The sequence below is a fragment of the Halichoeres trimaculatus genome, unplaced genomic scaffold, assembly GCF_033239565.1.
Source record: "Halichoeres trimaculatus isolate MK-OKI-2021-1 unplaced genomic scaffold, fHalTri1.1 fHalTri1_scaffold_1, whole genome shotgun sequence".
NCBI classification, from domain to species: domain Eukaryota; kingdom Metazoa; phylum Chordata; class Actinopteri; order Labriformes; family Labridae; genus Halichoeres; species Halichoeres trimaculatus.
Window position 1 is genome coordinate 854,372 of NW_027437179.1, and position 23,704 is coordinate 878,075.

Consider the following 23,704-nt stretch of genomic DNA (forward strand, 5'->3'; position numbering starts at 1 on the left):
ATTCCAAATAATGTGTTAAACGTTAAAACTCATTTAGGTTTAAATGATATTTAATTTTTATTTATTTTTTTCTTTTTTTTAAATATTTTGTTTGTTTTCCTTCAAGTATTAAACATGTGACAGGCAAATGGAAAGAGGTGGGAACTTTTGTTGTTATCAGCCGAGCCAATTTGCAGTAATCAGTTCAGTCTCTTATGTTTAATCTATAATATAAAAAAAATGCTCTGAGGACACGTCATATGGCCTCTGTAGTTATAGGGTTGGAGCTGAGCCGTGAAAATGTCTGAACCTTCACATGGGCCCTGAGTTGGAGAGGTTGGGAACCAGTGTTAAACATAACATGGGGCCTCAGTGATCTTCAGGACCACCACCAGGTGGTCTAGCCAGATTAAGGCTTTGAGATGGGATCATGGCAAACCAAGGAGACTGAGATCATAAAGAAAACCTGCAGCTTGAGTTTGTTTAAAACTTTACAGTTAGATTCAGTCCTAGAGTTTGGGATTATCCTATCCGAGGCCTGGGGATGTTCCTGGATTACAGGAACTAAATCAAGGAAACTTTTACGATTCTTAACCTGTGGATTTTTTTTTGGTGTATTCTTTTCTATGAAGTGCACGGCTCTTTTTTAGAGCTCTGCCAATCGTCCAGGCCTCCAGAGAGCTGGCCAATATTGGTGAGGGGGGTTTGTGTAGTGGGGGACCTTAAAGAGACAGCAGCTGAGAGTTATGAGCTGCTAATCATCAATCATCAAGATACTACGGGGGCACCAGAGGGACAAAATAAAGACTGAAAAGAGAAAAACAGCTCTTCTGAGCAGAAAGAAAGTTCCCATTAATCAGAATCACATCAGAAGTTGTGACAGAAGGATTAGGTTAGTGACCAGAGTGAACAGGTGTGCTGAGAGCTGTCCACCTGGACTCACAGACCCATGAAACTCGGCTCTGGGTCTCAGTGGATCAGTAGGTGTGGATGCACAGTTTGATCTCAGCTGTGGGCGTGCAGCCTGCTCCTTCAGGCTGAAACACTCAGAGCTCTGCCCACTTTCTCACACAGTGACATTTGTTAAACCAGGTGTTGTGAGTCTGCAGTCCTCTAGCGGCATGCAGGGTGTGCATGGCGTGCATGGCGTGCACGGCGAGCACGGTGTGAGGAGGAACGCAGAGCTTCAGTGAAATCGTCGGGAAATGTCAGAGAGAGGTGTGAGCAGGGCTCCATTCTTCTGCTGCTGTTTCTCTCTTAACTTCTCTGATGGCACTTACTTTTCTGCAGCTCTCAACCTTTAGCTCCGACTCCTGGAGAAGCTTCCATGGTGTTTTTAAAGGTTAAAGTCCGAGAGGATCAGATCAATAAATGACTGTTTGTTTCTCCTCCAGTGTCCCGCATGTTTTCAGACCAGGTGCTGAAGCTCAGGGAGTGTGTGTAAATATTAAAGAGGGTCTTCATTCTGTGTGTCCTCAGGAATCTGCATCGCTCAGTCACAAAGGATCTCTCACAACCCCAAACCCTCCGACTTTGATAAGATCATACACAAGCTGCTGGACACTCGCTACGCCCGGGCAATCATCCTGTTCGCCTCCGACGAGGACATCAGGTAAATGACACCACACACACACACACGCACGCACCCACGCACACACACACACACACACACACACACACACACACACACACACACACACACACACACACACACACACACACACACAAGCACGCACGCACGCACGCACACATACACACACACACACACACACACACACACACACACACACACACACACACACAAGCACGCAGCACGCACGCACACATACACACACACACCTACACATACACACACACACACACACACACACCCACACACACACACACACACACACACACACACACAAGCACGCACGCACGCACGCACACATACACATCTACACACACACACACACACACACACACACACACACACACACACACACACACACACACACACACACACACACACACCTTTCGTCTTTGATTAAAGACATGGTGGGTGAAGTACAGTTGCAGATATGAATCTGTTTCTCTTGTGATCATCACCTTCTGTGGGTCTGAATTTCAATAACCAGTCAACTTTTTACCCATCTGGAAGATTTGATGTTTAACGAAAGAGGATTAGAGCCAGGTTTATGAAAAAAAAAAGGAAATTTATGAGAATAATCTCAAAACTTAACAAGAATAAAGTCATAATAATAGAAGAGCAATGTCTTAAATATAATGAATAACGTTGTAAATTGATGTAAAGTTGTAATTTAGGAAAATGAAGTCATGAATGTGTTTTCCTCTAAAGGAGTCGTTCTCAGCACTAAGGCACAGGGAAACGTCTGCAAATTGCAGCGCTGATAAAATGTGATTCAAAATAATATAAAAATAATATTTAATAATATAAAAAACCCAAAATCCAAATATATATATATATATATATATATATATATATATATATATATATATATATATATATATATATATATATATATATATATATATATATATATTTATATATATCTATATATATATACATATCAGACAGAAACACTTGATTACATTTTAGTTACTGCAGCGAAGACATGGAGGGAGGTGCCTGCAGAGCAGTTTTCTCATTAAATATATTTTTAAGGCTCATGTGTTTAGGGGGTGGTCACACTGCCATGCTTAAGCACGATTGCCCCCCAGCAGAGCTGTTTCCCAGCTGTAGAGTACGGCCAGCGGTCATACTGCTCCTATATGAACCAGACTGAAGCAGGTATTGGACACGTGCATGGCCCGCCTCTGTCATCATGAAGCATTTGTTTACATGAAGTGCAATCTCATCAGAGTCAGCACAATGAGACACAGAGAGCACTGCTACAACTTTAGAGACTTTTGGGCTTATGGTAAGTCGATTTTGCCCCACACAGCCCTCTAACACCCCCGCTTTGTTTAAAATGATTGTTGAGATATGTGTTCGCGGTGATCATACGTCATGGATCACACGCGCTGTCCGCGTGCTTGTGCTCGTGCATGAAGTAAACCGTGCCGAAGCCCACCTCTCTGAAGCGTATCATAGCAGAGAAGTGAATCGCGCTCAAGCACGGCATGGTTGCGGTCTCACTGGCCATTCCAAATGTGCTTTAGGGCTGAAGCGTGCTTAAGCACGGCACGATTGGCCAGTGTGACCGCGTCCTAAGGTTCATTTGAGTTTATTAGCCATTAGAAGAAAGGTGAGACCCAATCACAGGTGGTCAGCAGAGACGACTTTAGAGACAAACGATCTGTCCAGGTGTCAAAAAAGGAAACGAGTAGCAGGGCCAGGTCTCAGTATGTCTATTGGTGCAGTAGTAGAAACCTGCAGTTTCCAGATTTCGTATTATTTACGATAAAACGGGGAAAAAAAAAAAAAAATCTTCTGAGCTTCTGAGTTATTCTAAAGCTTGTTTACCTGACGCATCCAGATAAAAGTCTTACTGGGAGATAAAGGAGCAGAATAAGAGCTGAAGAGCTTTGCAGTGGGGTCAGAGATATGATTTTTCTCTTTGTCCAGAGATAAGAAGAAAAAAAAGTCATCATTTTCGAAATTAGATGTTTTCTCTCACAAGAAGCTGTTCAGCTCTTTTTCCTGCTCAGCTTGAGAAGATTCAGCTAAACAATCACTGAAACTAATCTGCCTGCATCAGTTTCATCAAGAGCTGTTCATGACAGGAGGATGGTTCAAACATTGGTCCTCGATCACTTCATTACCCATAACACAAAATCTGCAGTATCCCAAAGATCCCCAAATGTCCTATTGATCCAGGAAAGTTTCTCAGTATGCAACAGACCAGACTATCTGGCATTCTGTTTCTCACGATGCACAGCTAAAATGCTATTTGTCCATGCAGATTTATTTTCAGTAGACTATATAACTTTTGGTGTAAGATTAGGAATCAAGAATGATGATTCTGTGTGATATGATTGAAAAAATTACTAAAAGGCCCAGATCTGCCCATACATACATTTATAATAAAGGGAAGAAAAAATCATTATCTGTAGCTCCGCTTCTAAAACTGGAAACCAGAGTGGTTTACTACAGAACAGACCCAACAGAACAGGACAGTCATACTACATTCTACAAGCAAAAGCAGCCGGTAGTATGTAGTGTCTACTAGACACTGCATTCACATGTAGTATGTAGTTGGAGGTTTGAAAAAACAGCCAGAGTGTGTGTGAAGTTGAGAAACACACATTCACAGACACACACTTCTCATGTGACTCAGTGGTTCTGTGTTTCTGGCTCCAGGGGGATCTTAAACGCCAGTAAGCGAGCGGACCAGGTGGGTCACTTCCTGTGGATCGGCTCTGACAGCTGGGGGGCCAAGAACAGTCCCATCCACCAGCTGGAGGACGCCGCTGTGGGCGCCATCACCATCCTGCCAAAGAGGGCCACCATCAGCGGTACGTCCAAACTTCACCAGGCTCAGTTTGTCCCTCGTTGTCTTCACCATGCTGCGGGAGCTGCTCTCTCTGCAGACACTTCAGCGTTTCAGGCTCTGAGTCAACCTTCATGGACGAGGAAGAGGAGCAGAATGCTCCCCATTCTGAGACACACAGAGCTCCTGCAGAGAGACGGGGTTTGGCTAAATGGAAGGTGGTGTTGCTGCTGTTGGAAGCCTCAGTCAGAGACAGCGAGCCTTTGGAGCGGTTGGCAGGGATCTGAAGCATCTGTATTCAGTGAAAGCATGTAATCCTGAGGTTCATATTTACAGCTCTAACAGGATGACTGGCTGTGGAGCTCATTTTAAAGGTGCATTAACTGAACAGCATGCTGAGCTGTGTTGTTGGTGTAAAGGCAGAAATTGGTTATCTAAAAACACCAAAGCTCATTCAGTCCCTCTGTGAATCAGTCAAAGGCCTGTAATGATACTTAAAGAAGGGATAGTGTTTTTTTGTCTTTTTTTCTGTCCCTCTGGGGCCCCCGTCATATCTCACATGATAAAGAGCTCAGTAAATCTCTCAGTTTTCTCTCCCTGCTGTTTTAGAAAACCCTGAATTCAGACGGTGAAAGGGCGGCAAAAGACTCCTCTCTTCACTCTGATTGGCCAGCCCTTTGTAGGCCTGTCAGGGGGTGGAGCTATGGTCCAATGTGAGAGCTACAGCTGTATCAAGTCTTTATGCTAAGCTAACCACCTGTTAGCTTCAGCTATGTATTCTCATGTCTCTTGCAGACTGGTGAGCTTTAAACTTCCTGGACCTTCCTGGACCTTGCTGTCATGTAGAGATCCATCCCTCAGACTCTGAGCTATTACCTGATCCATTCCCACAGATTGATGCGGCTGTCACTCTCATTTTAAAGCTTCATTCTCTGCCATTCACCTCTTCCTCCTCTGACTGAATGGATCTGCTGCCCTCATACCTGAGTTATCCTGAGGTCACATGCCGTTGTCCTCCCCAGGGGCCTAACCCCCCCCCCGTGTCTCCATAAATCATTGGTCAGAGAAAGGCGACAGAAGTTATCAGGGAGCTCTTTGGAGACATAACGTGTGGAAGTTTCTGCAGAGGTGTCAGTCTGAGCTCTCCTCTGCTCTGCAGCGTCATTCGGATCCTTCTTTATGAGCGGGTTTTTCTCAGAGCGACACTGAAGCATGTTCTGAGAAGGAGAAACATTACAACAAAACATCCACAGTTGGAGTACAGAGGCTGAGAGGAAAACCTGATGAGTCCACTCTCCATTAAACCTCAGTGTTGTGTTTGTGCGTTTGGAAGAAAAAACAGAACAAAGGATTCATATTTATTAGAAGTGAAAAAAATGGAGCTGGCACAACAAAGGCACATTTATATCCCCGCCAGCGTCTTTGTTGGATATGACAGCCGCTCTCTGAGTCGCCTGTAGTGACTAAACACGGCCGTGATAGCGATGCGTCTTCATCTAAACGCTGTCATTAGTCTGAATACGGCTGCCAGAGCCGCTCTGTTCTTCAGCAGACAGCTGAAGCAGACGCTCTGTTTCTCCTGATCAACACTGTGAGGCTTTGTGATCTCAGGTTTGTCTGACTCCACTTCCACAAGTCCCCCCCTCGTTCTGTTTCCTCAGATTAAAGGGCAGTTCTGCTGTTTTAAACCACAGGTGGCTGATGGAGAGCGGCAGCTTCAGATCCCTTCATCCTGTAATTAGTCTGTGTTTATATATCTTTAAATCACAACAGGTGTAATCCTAAGGTGCTTTGAAAACAGTCTGAGCAGTGTGTGGAAACATGATGCATTTCATTTAATTGAAAACTGGGAAGAGTGGAGTGGGAATGACGTCATCTCCGGGATAATAGCGTTCCAGTTGCCAAGTTGGTAAAATAAATAAAAAATAAAAATAAACATGTCTGACGCCTATCTACCAGGCTGTTGGCCATTGTTAGCCGTTGTTAGCACGCCCTGCGTTGTAGGTCGTGCATACCACATGAAGAATGTATGTAAAGCTACAGCAGTTTTTCTATGTATAAACATCAAACAATACCATGCATAAGGATGATGAAGTGCACAAACACTCGCCAGAAATGCTCAAATGAACAGAATATTACTCTTTACACCTGGGGCAGCCATCTTTGATTGTCAACTCAGGGGTGGTTTGGATCCACCAACTTCCCAGTAGGAAATTCCAACCCTGGGGGGTTGTTCCAGTTGAAAACTTCACTCAGAACTCGTAAATTCCAACTTCCAACTAGTTTCTGTGACATCACCGAGCCATTTCTGATATACAGGTAAGGAGACTATGGCTACATCATGCCCACTCCACTCACTGGTGTCACAGTGGGAGACATTTCACAGGATTCTATTGATGATTTTTGGAGACAGAAAGATCATAGATCATCTAGAAGTCCCCAAAAAGCCCTAAAGTCCACATTGGAGGGAAATATGAATCATTTCATTATTGAGAAGGGCGATGAAAAGCCTCAGTTACGGACCAAATTTACAGGTCCAAGAGCAAACCTGATAAACAACATCTGGTTAGCATCAGCGTCTCAGACAACAAGACAGAGGATCAGCATTGGTCAGGACAAAAATATAAACTTATTTTTACCATTTTTACTAAGAGTGTGTCCCTGTTAGTTTTGAGCTACAGGATTCACACTGAATCATTCTGCGCAACCTTTGTTATCTCAGCTATTAAAGATTAGCTGATGAAGCTAAGCTCCAGAAGCTAATGTTAGTTTAACTAGAGCCCTTTGGACAACAGCTAACAATGGTGTATGATCACCAAAGCACAAAAACAAACAAACAAACAAAAGAAACTTGTCTGAATGAACAAAAGCTGACTTTCTGCATTTCAGTAGTAAATGGTAAATGGACTTGAGCTTATATAGTGCCTTCCGAGTCTTGGACTACTCAAAGCTGCTTTAAGCTGCAGGTCACTCTTACCCATTCACACCCATTCGCCCTAACATTCACTCACTGATGGTGAATGAGTAGTCTATGTTAGTTATCCACCAGTATCTCTAACACATTCATGCCCATTTACACACCTGTCACAGCAGTGGGAGCAACCTGGGGTTAAGTGTCTTGCCCAAGGACACATCGCCATGCGTCACCCAGAGCTGGGCTTGAACCTGCAACCTTCACTGTCCAGCACTATCCAACTGCAAACCGTCACATTTTCTCTACATTTTGCCCAAAAGGACAAAATAGCGTGAGATCAGGGGCTCTTTTTTTGTTTGTTTTCTTTTTTTTTTTTGTATTATAATCCTGCTTTGAATCACTCACTATAGAAACTGAGTTCATTCGCTGGACTGGTTTTATGAGCTGTGTTTCTGTTTGGTTTGACATGTCTGATGCTCAGGGAACTCATCTGCTCACCAACATTTACAAACCATTGTTTTCCCTGCTGCTGCATGTTTGCTGGTCAATCAAAAGCAGCGATAGCAATGACAGACACGCTGTGTGTTTGTTAAAGTGCCCCTGCCTGTGCTCTGACAGACAAACAGCACAGCTTACACATGCCTGCTGTCTGACAGACTGTGAAAGACGTACAAATATTCACGGCTGTGTGGAGACGTCTGCAGAAACTCCTCGTTTGCTCTGACATCAGTTTTCTGTGACACACTCGGCGTCTGAATCAGAAGGAACACATCTCAGATCCAGCCTGCTGCCTCCTGTCAGGCTGCATCCAGGGTAATGATAAATAAATCATCTTTAATCTGCTCTGAGGTTATCCAAAAGGTCACTCTCCATTTTCTGACCTCAGGAAAAAAATCCGTAGAGTGTTTGTGTAAATGCAAATGAGCTCTGAGCTGCAGGAGGTGCAGGAGGTGCAGGAGGTGCAGGAGGGGCTGTTTCAGTGACCAAACAGAGAGACAGACAGAGGAAGGAGAGACACCTGAAGGAGACACCTGCTGAGTCTGAAGCCTCCAGCAGAGATTACTCTACAAATCTCAGGATTTCATACGGCACAGTCCAGCAAAGGCTAAAGCAATGAGCTGTATCTAAGCACAAAACTGCTGTTATATAAGAGATTTATTCCAAACTTAGTGAGCAAATGAGATGGAGATACTGCTGCTTCTGCTGGCTCTTATATAACTGACTTCATTTCTTCCATTACACTCATGGAATGTAGACCTTTGAAGGATGTTAACCCGCTCACACTCACAAAATGTCACCACCTCAAAGCTTTCACAGAGCTGAGGTCTGAGCGGTCCAGTGCAGATTGTAAAAAGCAGGATGTGGATCCCTCAGAGTAAAGCTCTATGTTTTCATACCTGCAGGAATAAAACTTACAAACCCCGAATTCCTCAGAGTGTCTTCAAACTGCTTTGTAGCTGTTCAAACAGAAAGAGTTCTGCATCATTTAACCTCGAAGAGACACCTGGGCCCAACCCATCTTAAAACCCATCAGTGATTCTTATCAACGCCAGAAGATTTGTTCCTGAAAAGCAACATGCTGATTTAAAAAAGCAACATGTAGAAGTCTGACGGATCAGGTAGAGATGGTGAAGACATCCATCTGGAACAGGGTGTAGAATAAATTCATTCATTTCATGGTTCACCCTGTGAACACAACAGCTGCAGTGGTTTACAGACTGAAGAGGTCTAAGTCTTCATGTCTCAATATCAATCCTCCTGCTTTATTTAGGCTTGCTGAAACAAGATCTGTGTTTTCCAGACTTAAAGTCACACTGTTTTCTATAGTTTGTCTGATCCTGAGACTTAGAGTCAGGTGTGACTTGTACATCAAATAAAAGAGCTGTTGTGTTACAATAATGGGGAAAGATCTCTAAATTCATACATGAGGAATACTGATGAGGAAATATCTCCACGGCCCTGACGGCGCTGCACTCTGATGGAGGCTCTGCATCTCAGACTCCTGACAGCCTGGCAGCTCCTGGTGTTTCGTGCCTGATAACGTGACGCATTGTTTTCAGGGTTTGAGTCACTAGAGTCAACTCCAGTAACTTCTTAAAAAGTGATGGAGCTCATTTTAGCTCACACTAGGCTGGTCTGACCAGCAACTCACATAGTAGAGCAGGGGAGGATGGGGAGGGGTGCATGAAAAGAAGAGAAACTGAAACTTAACTATGATCACAGATATAAGGTGCTGTAGGAAAACTATTTAAACCTCCTAATATACATTTACTGATTCATCAAAGTTGTATGTAAGTAGTTCTCCCTGTAAAAACTATAACCAAACCAAATCATTCTAGCCCAGTGTGACCTATATGTCTTCTCCTCTCCATGATGTATTTTTTCACTGATGCAACTTACTATGGAGTGTTTTCTTGCCTGGAAAATGGAGTAAAAGCTCAATTTATTTGTATGCAGTGCCCTGCTCTGGCTGCAGCTGAGAGAGACCGCAGCAAGTAAGAAGTCTGTCTGTGTGCTTTAGATGAGGAGGAGCCCACACCAATGCTGAGATCAGTGCATGCTTTCACATCAGAGGCTCCAGACTCCTGAAAAGACCCTAGATATGTCACTAGTTGCTTTTTTTGAAAAAAAAAAAAATAAATAAATAAAAAAAATAAAAATAAAAATAAAAATAATGATAATAATAATAAATAAAAATAACAACAATAATCAATTAAAAAATGCTAGACAGGTCTGATTAGATGGTGAATGTAACACAGTTGCTTCGCTGGCCCTCCTTCGTCTTCCTAGAAGAAGCGCTATGTGCCACTTTAAAAGTAGTCCAGGTAAAATGCCACGTGTTTAGTTTAAAAAAATTAACGATTCCTTCAAGTTGTGGTAAATACCGCCATCTTTTTTTTTTGTTTGTTTGTTTTTTTTTTGTAATTGAGGAATCATTTCAGCCCTAATAACGACACCAGGATGCAGAATTTTCAAAGTCCAGCTCTGTCCGGTCTGCCCTCCAAAGAAGACTGTAAAGATATTTGTTTGTTGAAAAGAAGTGGATCCATCATTTCTGATGCCTTTGGGGAAGTCAGAAGATCTAATCACTGATTGTCTTTAGTAACCCAGGACGGAGCAGATCAGTGATAAGTGTGGATCCTGAACAGACTGTCAGCTGCTCTCCATGGGGATATATCACATTAGGTCCTTACATCAACGACAATCAGGGGGGCTGGGATGTTATTACACGGGACTGGTCCCTCCTGCTGCTGCTCTCCATACAGACTCCTTTTCCTGTTGACACCTGATTGGTCGATACTACTCAGGCAACAAACAGGAATACAAGAATTTTTGATTCTTTATATTTAATTCTTAATTCCCTGAGCAAAGATTATTTATTTCTATGCTGAAGCTAGCTAGCTAGCGTGGAGCATCATGCTAACTTCACAGAGCACTTCACAGTGTGTCTCACTTTTGCTCAAAGTCTATCAGCAGATACTGCTAACAGACTCCCAGCTGGGACACATCTATCCTTACACTCTTCTTTAAAGTGCCACCTCAACAGCGCCACCTCCTGCCAACAATAAGTTACTGCCTCCATCCCTGTCCTGCTCCCAGATCAAACAGATGTTTGAGCAGGCTTGTTAGCAGGCTTAGAATAAGGAAGATAAGAGTGTGCTGAGGAAGTGAGAGCTTTGATCTGGCTTCAGTGAGTGGGCTCTGAGGCGCCCCCTAGAGGTTTGAAAGAGGTCAGACCCATGTAAACTCAATAAACTGTAATTTAGTAGGCTCATAGTATTTCATACCTGGACTAAAAGGAAAGACTGGTCCTCATCCTAAACCCAACAGAACATCTATAAACAGAGTGGCTCGTCTTTGTTCTCAGGGTCTTTCTTGGATTAACTCCTCTCAGACTGTTCATCTAATCCAGCTTGGATTAGGTTGTGTTTCTGGGGTTAAGTTGTCCCCTGAGCGTCCTGCGTTTGGCTCTGAGAACTCAAAGACTTTCCAAAGATACTGAGCAGAGACACTAATAACAGCGAACATGTGCACACAGAGGCTAAATAAGACTCTGCACCCACAGCGAGGAGGCGAGGAAGCAAGCACATTAGCGTTGACTCCTCTTCCTCACAGGATGGCAGCGCTCCCAACCACGTGACCCTGAGAGACTTCTTCATTTTTAGGCTTCACTGAACAAGTCGTGTGAAAGTGAACAAACTTCTCCTGGCTGCATCAGAGGAGGGAAACCAGAGGTCTGACTGCAGGCGGAGACTGAGCAGACCGCTGAGCGTTTTCAGAGAGGAGATGCTGCCCACACAGCAGCCCCCCTCCTCCTCCTCCTCCTCCTCCTCCTCCTCCTCCTCGTCTTCTTTGTTTTGAATACACAGCCGGTGGGTTCACTGTACTCGTGTGTGCTGGAGATAGCAGTATTTATATCTGTTTCTATGTTGAAACATGATCAGAGTCGACCAGCATGGGTGTCCTCGTGCACACGCTCAGCAGGCCGTGAAAAGACACAGTGTGCTCACATAGCGGAGGAAAGGTGGGCAACGTTTGACAGCAGCAGCCCTGAGATCAGCATGTGAACAAAGACGAGTGTTTGTGACTGGGAGCAGACGTTTTTATGCCACTCTATTTCTGACATCTTCTATCAGGCGCTGAAAGCTGCAGCTGTCTCTGTGTGCTCGTGTTGAACAGCACCGTGTTTTTATTTCTGCTCGGAAAAAAGGAGACAAGGATGACAAACAGGAAGCTGGTATACGATCAGCACAGGAAATCAGAACAAAGAACGGTTCTGGAGAGAAATGAATTCCACACAGAGACTCAATGCAACAGAAACAGATATCCCCCTCCCTGGTTTTTAAAAATACTTTCCTTCACACGTAACCAGGCAAATCTGCAGATAAGTGCAGCTCCAAGCATGTCAAACCCACACTCAAATCCACAGGTGTTTTTCAGACAGAAAACCTGTGCCAGCCAATCAGAATGAAGCCCCATCATTTAGCTGTGATTTTTGAGAATCAACAGTTCTGTTTCCAGATGTCTACATGAAACCAAGGTTTTCCAAAGTCTTCACCTTGGTCAGAGTTTTTAGAAAACATTGTTTTTAGTGCTGTAAAGCTGTGGTTTGGTGCGTGTGACCGGACTACAGTTAAATGAATGAAGTTTCCCAGATACCTGGCTACGCCTGGACAAGGCCTAAGGTGTTAAGTCCGACACCACAGACTGTTCTGCTTTTACTAATCAGAGCTGAAGAAGCTCACAGCTTCTGCGGGTTCATGAACCTCCCCTTTGATGAAAACAGATTTCCATGTTCGTTGGAGTCATTTATGTTTTAAATTGTTCAGATGTACTGCTGGGTTTCAGTCCAGGTCCATAAACTTATACTTCTGTGATTTTGAACACGTGGATCTTGTTGCATCATTCACCCTTTGTCCTGCTCTTTTTCGTCAAATCCATACCTGCTGCAGGGTTGAGGAAATTTCAGGAATCTTGACACTTGATGAGGAAGACTCAGGAGACTCAGATGGCTTAAGTTGAAATAGTTTATATAGCTCGATCGAGGAGAATATGACAGACAGTACACATGGTGTAATGCAAAGTCAATTCTAACAGACCAGTCCGTGTGCTCAGTATTTAGTATTCTTGAGATTGGGATTGTTATGTCTATCTTTGAGCCAATGGGTTCAGCTTAGCTTGGGAACTCAATGTGAGAAACAGCGTTCAAGGAGATAAGAACATGGGAATCGGATCCAACCCAGACTAGGAAAAACACTGTCTCTGTGTACAGATAAGTTTAGGGCAAAAACAGGTATTATTGTGACACATATAGAGGCAATTTAGAGAATTAATTAAGGAAAGGCATAAAGCAATATGAAAATTCCACCACAGTGACCTCTTTTATATTATAATGAAATTTATTTATAACACTCTTAATTTTTAGAAATCTCAAAGTGCTACAGGGAAAAGTCAAAAAGTTTTTTTTTTTTTTTTTTTTTTTTTTAAGGGAAAAAAAAAAAAAAAAAGTTTTGTAAAAGCACCCGGGGCCCGTGGCCCACAGTCCTGAGGTACCTGGGCAGGGAGTTCCACAGACATGGTGCAGCAGCACAAAAGGCCCGGTCCCCCATAGTCCAGAGCTGAGTTCTGGGTGGGTGAAGGTTTGGGTGTGCAGATCTTGAATTCTTGGGGTTGGGGTTGCTGGCTGAGGAGTTCTTTCAGGTAAGGCGGGGCATTTCCATGGATGCACTGGTGAGTGATGAGAGCAACCGTGTAGCAGATTGGAGCGGGCACAGGAAGTGAGTGGAGTACTGGGGTGATGTGTTCTTGTTTTCTGACTCTGAGGAGGATTCTGGCTGTGGTGTTCTTTGTTAGCTGGAGCTTGTGAAGACTTTAACCCGAGGTCTCGGTGAGGAGTGCGTTGCAGTAATCTAGTCTGGAGTAGATGAAGGCGACAACAAAAAAAGTTTTAACGGGTGTGAACAACTTCCTCTACTGTAGTTTAGTAGTGTGGTTTGTGATACACCGCCCCCTGTAGTTTGGAATCGGACGCTGCACAGAGTTAAAAATATAGAAGTCACACCTGTTCTCTGGTGCTGATTCCACACGTCTCATCTCCATGCCTCACATAACCCAGCCTGTAGTGGGTGATACCCCAGAGCACTGCGCACTATTTCAAGTAAGGTACAGTCTGCAGGCTGTTTTCAAGTTTCCTGAAAGCTTTCCTTTGAGGTGTTTAATGTCAGGTTTCAGCAGACTTTATGGTCTGATATTGCACAGAGATATTTATTATCAAGCTTTGAGTGCCAACTCATGATTACTCACCTTTATTGAACTATGTATAATGTGTTCTGTCTAAATTTGATGATTTGAAATCAGGATTTTTCTGTTTTTTGCGGATTGATTCTGTTTCCCTTACGCTGCTTTGACATGTAGAAGAAGTAAGAAAGGAGCATTTAGCTGCTGCACTAGACGAAAACACCCGAAGCTAGAACACTGGCTGACATTTTTAAGATGCAGAATAACTCCAGCTCCCTCCTTCAGACACTTTGAAAGCTCTCCACAGAAACCGACTGTCAATGAAAGAAGGATTTCAAAGGTTCATTTGAAAAGTGCATTTAGAGTTTTCCACAAACTTTGTAAAGCCACAGGTGAGGCCCTGTTCTTCTGTCCAATAAGCTGTTATCAGGCGTCTTCCTGCTCGTCTTCAGTCACCTCACAAACGTCTGCTTTCTGTTCTGGCTCAGGATTAGTCTTATCTTCGCTGAAGGCGTCAAACAGCTCTCGTCTCCCTCTCCTCTGTCTCCTCAGGCGGAGCTGAATACGAGCGGCTGATTGACTTTTCCCCTCTTGTTTACTGGCCGCGGCCCCGGCAGCAGCTCTGGCCTGTCGTTCAGCCGCTGGCACGGAGTTTTAATTTTGGCCATTAGAGCGGCGGCTTGGCTCAGGCTTCAGCTGTGACCTCTTACGCTTCTGTCTGTTTGGCTCCTTTCTGTGTGTTTGTGGTTCTTCTCTGTTCAGCAGAAAACAAACCAGGAAACGTTTAATCCCATGGAAGATTTTAAGAAACGCTAACTGAAAGACTGAGTGCAAAGTCTCACCCATGCTGCCTGAGGGAGACTCAGTGTTCAGTCCCTGAAAAGAAGATTAGTCTCAGGAAGAAATGTGCCAAACATGGACTGGAGATTTAAAAGCTGTAGTTTGCTATCAGCTCTTTAGATTTTACAGTTTTCTATTTACCTGTTAACCATTGCAATCAGGATTAACCCTGGATACAGTGAAGACTGAGCAGAGTCTGATCAGCATGTCTCAGGTGGATCCATATGATCTGACCTGGCTGAAAAAGGATCAAGTACTCCATGTAAACAGAGGACCCATCAGTGAGTCTGGTAGTTCAACAAACCACTTCATAAAAGCTTCAGGTCACTGTGATACACAGTGTCACCTGTCTGACTCCTCCCCCCTCCTGCTCTGTGTGACGCCCTGTTCCCACCAAGTGGTCCGGTTTGGATCAGAATAGTGTGGTACGGGTTGGATCAGTAAAGCCTGATCCTGTTTGGGTTTCCTTAGCCAGCTGTGCCCTCTTTGGAAGGTGGTGTGTAAGCTGGATGCTGATAACTGCGTCAAAACAGCATTACGCCATGGGAGCACAACACAGTTTACCTCACTAATAAATCCAGCAAAGAAGAAAAATGCGACACAGTGAACAAAGAGCAACGATGAAGACTTCCAGCAGTTTGTCTTCTCTGTGATTGTCATGTGTCTCTTTGTTACAAAGAACAATCAAGCTTTGTTTCAGAGAAGGCTGTGAGCCACCAGGAGAAATACAGCTGCTGACACACAGGAAGTGACCATTCTTTCCACCAATCACAGACTGCAGTGTTTCTAGCTCCACCTTCTGGGGTTGGATCAGTATGTCTGACACTCCAACAGTAGGGAACCAGAAAGTGGAACGGTACGGGTCGGTAATCTGTCCTGGTTTTAGTCAATGGAAATGCCACAAAATGTACTTGGTGGAAACAGGGCTCAAGTGAACCATAGCAAACTAAAGAACCTAAATGAAGGAGACTATAAGATAAGGAACCAAAGCATAAACTCTCAAGATTTTTTATTGAACCTTTATTTAACCAGAAAGAAGCCCACTGACATCTAGAGCTCTTCTGCAAAGGGTGACCCGGCCAAGAGATCAGCGGTACACCTCGTCATAGACAAATAATTAAAACAAGCTGTACTTTGGAAAAAAATGACCGATTAAGTGCTGCGTGGGGATCATAATACAAGCTCATAAACACACGCACTGGTCCATAGTTTCTGGTCTGTCATGTCCCAAGGCCCTAAGAGAAATGAGTTCAGACAGATCAAGATCAGTCTGTAGAGCATTCAGAGGGGGAAGCCCTGATGTGAGGAACAAGCAAACAAATGATGTCCCTAGTCTGCAAGGCATAAAGACTCTTTAAAGAAGAGTACAAAGGTATGGAAGAACCAAGCCAATGAGAGTCAGCTGGTGAGTGTACCTGTGAGCACTCAGAGAGAGCCAGCCAGGTTAAGCGTAGAGCTCACAGTGATGAGTGAGTGAGGGATCACAGCCGGTGACCAGCCTCAGAGCACACTGATAAACAACATTCAGAGACTGCAAACATTCGGCTGAAGCCCACGTGTTCAGGACACAGAGAGGAAGAAAGGTAAAAGAAGTCAACTGTCAGCCTGAAGCTGGCAATGTGAGCTCTGGATGAGAGCTGCTGTCAATAAGAAAGCCCAGATATCTAAAGTCAGACTCTAATCCTCCTCTCCATCCCTGTCAAAGCCTCTGAGGAGCTATGTACCATGAAACTGAGACTCACCTGAACCTGAACATCTGATTTTCCTCATTTAATCACAGTGACTGTTGATTTTGGCCCCATGGCCCTGTAAACAGACAGATTTAAGCAAAATCTGAAGTGTTGGATACAGTGAAACTGAGACTCAGTGGAAGCAGAGCCAACAGGGCCTCAAACTGGACACTTCAGACATGTGGGGGCTGGCAGGAGGGGGGTTCGTTTGTAAACCTGGGTTTTAATGAACATGCAGACTTGAGCAAACTCCCTCCAGCACATCCATCTGTGCTTCTGAGTGTGACCCGTATGAGCCGTGTTTGCAGAGCTTATATGATCCTGTGAGGGGAGAATGACCTCTGACCTCCCCTCAGGAGCAGAGCGGGTCTGGATCATGTTGTAGTTTTCTGCTCTGTCACATTCAGGGTGGATTTTAAAGACAAAGTGATGAAGATGAAAACACGCCTGCAGAGCAGCTGCTGTTCAAACACTCTAACTCTGCCTGTGATGTTTGCTGAATGTTAGCGAGTAAAGCCATAGCTCCGTACATGTTCCCTCCTTTCCTCACAGGTGCTCTGTATCCAGATACACCTGCACAGCCGCCACGTACCCTGAGAGCTAAACCACGCACCCTGCAGCTCGGGGTGCTCTGTGAACACCAATCTGCTCCCTGAAATACACAGATCTGTGCAGAACCTCGTCCCTGCGTTTCTTCCTTTGATACTGAAGCGCTTGCCCCACAAACACAAAGCAGCAGGCGTGTTCGGAAACAGCAGGCGTGTTCGGAAACAGCAGGCGTGTTCAGAGAGGCAGGTGCTGGACCTGGAGCTGCTGGATCATCAAACATGTTGTGTGTGGAGAGGAAACCAAACCCCTTTAGATTCTATTAATCGGCTTTCTGTTTCTGCTTTCTCTGACTCCACACAATACGAGTTTGGACTGCAGCCCTGCAGGAGTGAGAGGTATCAGAGCTGTGTAGACTTTTCCACAAGGAAGGACAGAAAACAAGAAATGAAACCATTTCAGTCAGTTTTTACTTCCAGAGGACAGGAGGTGTTTAAGCATCTGAGACAGACAGTCAGACAGTTAGACAGGCATGCAGATAGGCAGACAGACAGATAGACAGACAAACTGGATTTCTCTGTCATGCTTCAGGTGTGGTCTGGCTGAATCAACATTTATTTCTTTAGCGAGGCATCTCTGTGGGCTCAGGAACACTGTGTGCTCTGTCTCTAATGTTCTCACCTGGAGGCTCTCCAGTGCGCACTCTGATGTGTTCGGGCGCTGCTGGAGAAAACACCCAGCAGCAAAGATTTCTCAGGACTGAGACAATCAACCTGTACACAGTAAGATGCTGCAGACACCACGTCTCCATGTGAGCGGTTCCTGCAGCCGATGGCCAGCACCGTCGTGTGGGGGGTAAAGGTGATGACGTTTATAAGGGCCCACACACAGCCCCCAGTAGCTTCTATGACTAAATTATTATACATACATTGAAATAATATATATTCACATCAATGAATCCGAATCAAAACAAAGCCACAAGGTATACAATTTTCGAATCTAAATAATTTCAATAACCGCCTTTGCCCTTCCTTTAAAAATGGTTTGGTCCACACCAAGATTTGTTCTTCCTCAGTGAAAGTAAGTGAGCGAGAGCTAACTCCAGCAGGGCTGGGATGGCCCCCCAAAAAACACAAGTCTGGACACTAAAAAAGTCTGGACACTGAAAAAGTCTGAACACTAAAAAAGTCTGGACACTAAAAAAGTCTGGACTCTAAAAAAGTCTGGACACTAAAAAAGTCTGGACACTAAAAAAGTCTGTTCACTAAAAAAGTCTGGACACTGAAAAAGTCTGGACACTGAAAAAGTCTGGACACTAAAAAAGTCTGTTCACTAAAAAAGTCTGGACACTAAAAAAGTCTGGACACTAAAAAAGTCTGGACACTGAAGAGCTGAAAAGGAGTCCAGGAGTAGAAGCAGCAGAGCAGAGGACATCCAAAGCTTTCTTTCTAAGAATGGTGAGAATAAAACTAGCGAAGGTGGCTGAAACACTGCCTACTTGTTCATTCCTTTAATGTCTGCAACATTAGCTTAGCTTTTAAGGGCTGCAGGCTGGAGCCCACGTTAGCTGTCATCTGGCCACGCTCCACTCTGGACAAGTCGTCAGTTCGATTTAAAAAATGTTACCAGTTCCTAATTATTACTATTTCAGAGGCCATTGCAGTAACTGTGTTTCACCCATACTGTCAGACAGTGCTCCAGTATGCGCCCACTCAGAGGCTGCATTGATTTGTATTATGATGCATTCAGGCTCTGCTCAGTAATTATGAGCATCCGATGAAGGTCAGTTACGTGACCACGATGTGTTCAATGCCGTGTTGTAAATGTGTTATTAGTTGGACATTTGAGTAGACCCAATACAAAAAAAAATGGATGTTCAAAGTTTTGTTGTTGTTTGTTTTCATAGCAGCATAAAACAACAACAACAACAACAACATAAAGACAGCAACAAACAAAAAGACTATTTAGAATTTTGGACAGTAAACACTGACTTTTGAATTGTTTAGAAATATTTTTTGTCTGGGAAAGTGAAGCTGTCCACTCAGAGCTATGGTACTAAGAAGCCCATTTAGATTTTGTCCATGAATAGGTTGGTTCTGCATCAGGTTTTCCATGAAACATGATATTTGATGTTTATTTCATGTAATATACACAACGGAACAATAAACCTATATGCTCTGCTGCTCCAGAATCAGCAGTGGCTGCTTCGCCTGAATTTGACCCCACAGACCCTCCCCCCAGCAGTCCAATGATGCCTTTGATGGTGAGTGTGTGACGTAGACACTGGTCGCCTATTTTGGTTTATTAGTGGATTTATTTTCCTTATTTCAGACCGGACCCCTTTAACTTTTCCTGACATGCTCGAGCCACTGTCAAAGCCCTGTCCTCTGCAATCTGCAATGTCTGTGTGGTGCTCCTCTAATGTCTTCTGTATCATCTCTGATATTTCATGGCCAGTCTCACCACTGAATTCTTCAAACTGCAAGAAACGTTCAGTTACATCCCACTGATCATTCTCCTTCTGAACAACATATCTCAACAGGATCACATTCTGTTCCTTGTGGGAGACATCAGGAGTCGCATCACATGTTACTGAGTAATAAATTACACACCGTCAACAACACTGAAAAACAGGAACATTGAAGGTTGTAATGAAGGGGGCAGAGGGGCCCACACCAGTGGGGAACCTTCAAGGACTTCTAGGCCTTCAGAGAAGGCCTTGAAAAATCTGGACCAAAAAATATATGTATCATATATCTATATAAATATATATAATTTCTTATTTAGCTGAATAAAATACATTTAATACATCATGTAAGTTTTGAAATTAAGTGTACTGTTAAGTTCACTTCAGCAATGAAAGGGTTACTGTCTTGAAACATGTTATCTCTATCGGAGCCCGGTTTGCTGGTTCGTTAAGTGGTTAGGACTTCACAAAGGCCAGGCTGTTCAAAAACAGAAGAGCATAGGCCTTCGTGAAGTCCGGACAGTGGGCAGAGTGGTAAGGGCGGTGAAAGATATGGCAGAAGACTAGAACGAAGTTGTGGCTAGCTTGTTAGCATTTTTTCAGTGTGTGTGAGTAAAAATTTCATCTGGTCACGCTCGTGCGAGTGGATATGTCTTAATACTTCATCTATCACGGGCACTGTGTAAGTCATTGCAGTTTGAATTCTCCCTCTTCCACTGGCTCAGTCAGTCTCCTCCACCTGAACTCTCTACTGTTCTAAAGAGAGAGCGCTGTCGCGTACACATGCAGCTCGTATGTGCATCACACACCGAAGACAGACAAAACTTCACAATGACACACGTTTCACTATTTTAGAGTCAGCCTTCTCACTATATGATTAACGCTGCTCTAAACTCTCCTGATTGGAGAGGATGCTACGTTAGAGCAGAGCTACGTTAGTTTAACTCACAACATGTCATGTCAACACCATAACAGAGAGATAGAAAACAGCTAAGGCTCTGATCAACTCTTCATCAACAAGTGCAGTACAGTTATCCGTCTCTGTCTCTGAGGTCTCCTGCAGCGTCTTTGGATCAAACCAACTAAGAGAGAGGGGGTGGGTGATTTTAGAGTTTTCGATATAACGCCCAAGTACGGGACTTGATTCACTTTCAAAAAATATTTGCGATCACTTTAAGTGGGGGACAATCGGGAGAAATCACAAGCCAGGAGAACAGCCAGAGAAGGGGTTTAAAAAATGGGAGACTCCCTCCATGTTCAGGAGTGTTGGCAGCCTGCCAGTACTCTCCATGGGTAAAAGTAACGAGTTTATGTATGACACAGATTGACAAAGATAAAAACTAAAGACATTTTCTTCATCATTTTAGGTTATTTTAGTAAGTTTTGTAAACTCACTTAATAATATTAGTCATTGTTTTATGTAAAGCCTCTTTTTTATTTTTATTCTATTTATTCAATGAAAATGTTTTTTGTTGACTACTTTTTTCCACGATGATTTCTTTTCTGGGCTGTGAGGGCTGAGGTGAAGGCCCAGCTGTAGTACTCACGGTTCGCCAGTGGCCCACACCAATATTCTTTCAGGGGGCCCAGAATTCCCAGCAACTGCCCTGCCGATGGCCTCGCATACGCCAAACTAGAGACGGTGGAATACTGACCGAGTGAGGACGTGATGTTTCAAAGAGATCACAGGAGTAGGAGTTTGTGACTGTTTCATAATCTAACACTTCAGATTTGCTCAGTGTCCAAACTTGATGGCAGCTTTCCTCCAAAGAGCAACACATCTGAACTCATCCTTTCATGACAGGAGCCATCAGTGGAGCAGTGCAGGGCTACTTCAGCCCCTCTCAGGTGGTCTTAAGGGTTTGTTGTTAAACTTCAAAGCTTTTCTGCTCCTCTGAGAGTCTTAAATCCTGTTTAAATCCTGTTCCCCTCTGAATCAGAGAAAAACGCCCATCCTGCTGATGCCATGCTCACCCTCTCATCAGTTTATCCTGGCCTGTTCTTCCTCTCTGTATGTAACTGCTGCTCACATGCTGCACCTTCTCTGGTGGAATACAAACCTTTTTTTGGTTAGACTTTTATTGGATTTGTGTTACTGGATTAATAAATAGCGTCTTATTTCCTGTCACCAAACTGAGGACCTCTCTGTGCCATGTGCACTGTGTGTCACCAAAAAGCAGACTGACATAAGGGAAATTCAGTACCAATGATGGTAAGATGTGCGTTTTCTGCAGCGTGCACACACACACACACACACACACACACACACACACACACACACACACACACACACACACACACACACACACACTGGGGTTATGACGACTCAGGCATGGCTAAACTCTGCCCTGTAGCTGAGACAGAGCTAAATGAGCAGGTCGCTGCACAGCAGTGATCTCTGCACACACGTCACAACCAATTGCAGGGCAGCCGCCTGACGCCTGGCGAGCACAACGATGACCTCTGGTCAGAAGGACTCCTCATCTGTGGGAAACCAACCTCTGCCTTCTCAAAACCAGAGGCTGCTTTCTTCATCACAGAGAGGAAGAGGAGAAAGGAGAGACGGGAGGGGAAATATTTTCTAAGGTCAGCAGCTTGAGTCAGAGCAAAGCTAACAGAGTCGTTTTAAACCCTCAGGAATGACCACACTACTGTCAGACATCCCTTCCTTCATAGTGGGGCTCGATACCAGCACTGATGTGGTTCTGTCCGGACTCAAATATCTGAAAACCAAAAGTTTGAAAGTTTGTGTTAAATGTGTTTTTAGATGCTATTTTCCCCTCAGCAGCAAAAATAGCCAACAGCAAAGCTAACAGTGATTGCTAATGCACCAGAAATGGACCAGCTAAACAGCATTTACCTTCCTGGTTTAGAATGTCATGAAAAGTTAAGATACAATACGATACGATACGATACGATACGATACGATACGATACGATACGATACGATACGATACGATACGATACGATACGATACTACGCCCCTTTAACTGTCCCACAACAGGAAAATTTACAGAGATACAGCTGCAGAAAATAGAATCATAATAATGAAAATGTAACAAAGACCAAAGAAAAACAAAAACAAAAAAAAACAGAAAACAAAGAACACAGCTTGTTTTTGAAGCAAATCGGGAATCACAGCCATATTGGAAGTGGTGGGGGCTTCGCATACAGCTATAGGGCGGCCAGCAGTCACATGAGCTGAGCTGTGACTCTGATTGGATGAGCTTTATAATATGCTCTGAACTGCAGAGTTAGAAAATAATTCAAACCCCGTACTGTGTGTCAATGGGGAAATTATTGACTCAGACAGGAGACGTTTTTGAACCGGGCTGTAAATAGGTTATTTCTGCTGTGAAAAGAGCTTTTTGTGACCTGGTGTGTTTGTGCCTTGGTACTTCCAGAGACAGCCTTGAGCAGACACTGGAGAAACAGCAGGTTTTAGCACTTCAGCATTATCTGATATACTTCGGCTGAAGGTTGCTGTTTGGTTACAACTGCTAGCTGGTCCATCTTATTGGAAATAGCTCTAACTTTCCCCATCACCATGGAAGGAAGGACAGGTCCACATAGTCTCTTCTCAGCTCACACCCCAGCACCAGCACGTTGTCCTCGCCTCCTTCTCCTCAGCTCCAGCAGTGTTGCCACCTTACCAGTAAGGTGTCGCTATTAGCTGTCCCAGAAGTTTACAAGTTACATGTAATTCTCATGGGCACTGTAAGAGAGAGGAATAACATGTGAGAGACAGAAAGTGTGTGAAAACAACGTCAACATGTTTACAACTTTAAACACACTTTATTCTGTTGATACTTGTTTTCTTAGACACACTTTCAACTCTTCTCCTTTATCTGGACTTGAGACTGGCAAAGTGATCTTATAGGAACTAGTATGGGGCAGGTAATATGCATGCAGTCTCTGGCTCTGGCTGCAGCTGTGAGCGATGGGGATGTGTCTGCCTGTGGGGGTTTTTGGTAGAGGAGGGGCCCACAGCTGCACTCGCTGCTTGTTGAGGTTCTGGAGATCAAGAAAAGTGTTCACATCAGACTCCATACTTCAGA

The 23,704-nt window shown here is 44.0% G+C and overlaps 1 protein-coding gene across 2 annotated transcripts in view; it reads left to right on the plus strand.

Moving 5' to 3' along the window:
- The window catches only part of grm7 (glutamate metabotropic receptor 7), a 378,422-nt gene that overhangs the window by 184,195 nt on the left and 170,523 nt on the right, over positions 1-23,704 (plus strand). For both annotated transcript variants that reach the window (XM_074669750.1, XM_074669683.1), the window contains exons 3-4: positions 1,459-1,591; positions 4,283-4,437. In XM_074669750.1, coding sequence (XP_074525851.1) covers positions 1,459-1,591; positions 4,283-4,437 — 288 coding nt within the window. The remainder of the gene's footprint in view (positions 1-1,458; positions 1,592-4,282; positions 4,438-23,704) is intronic.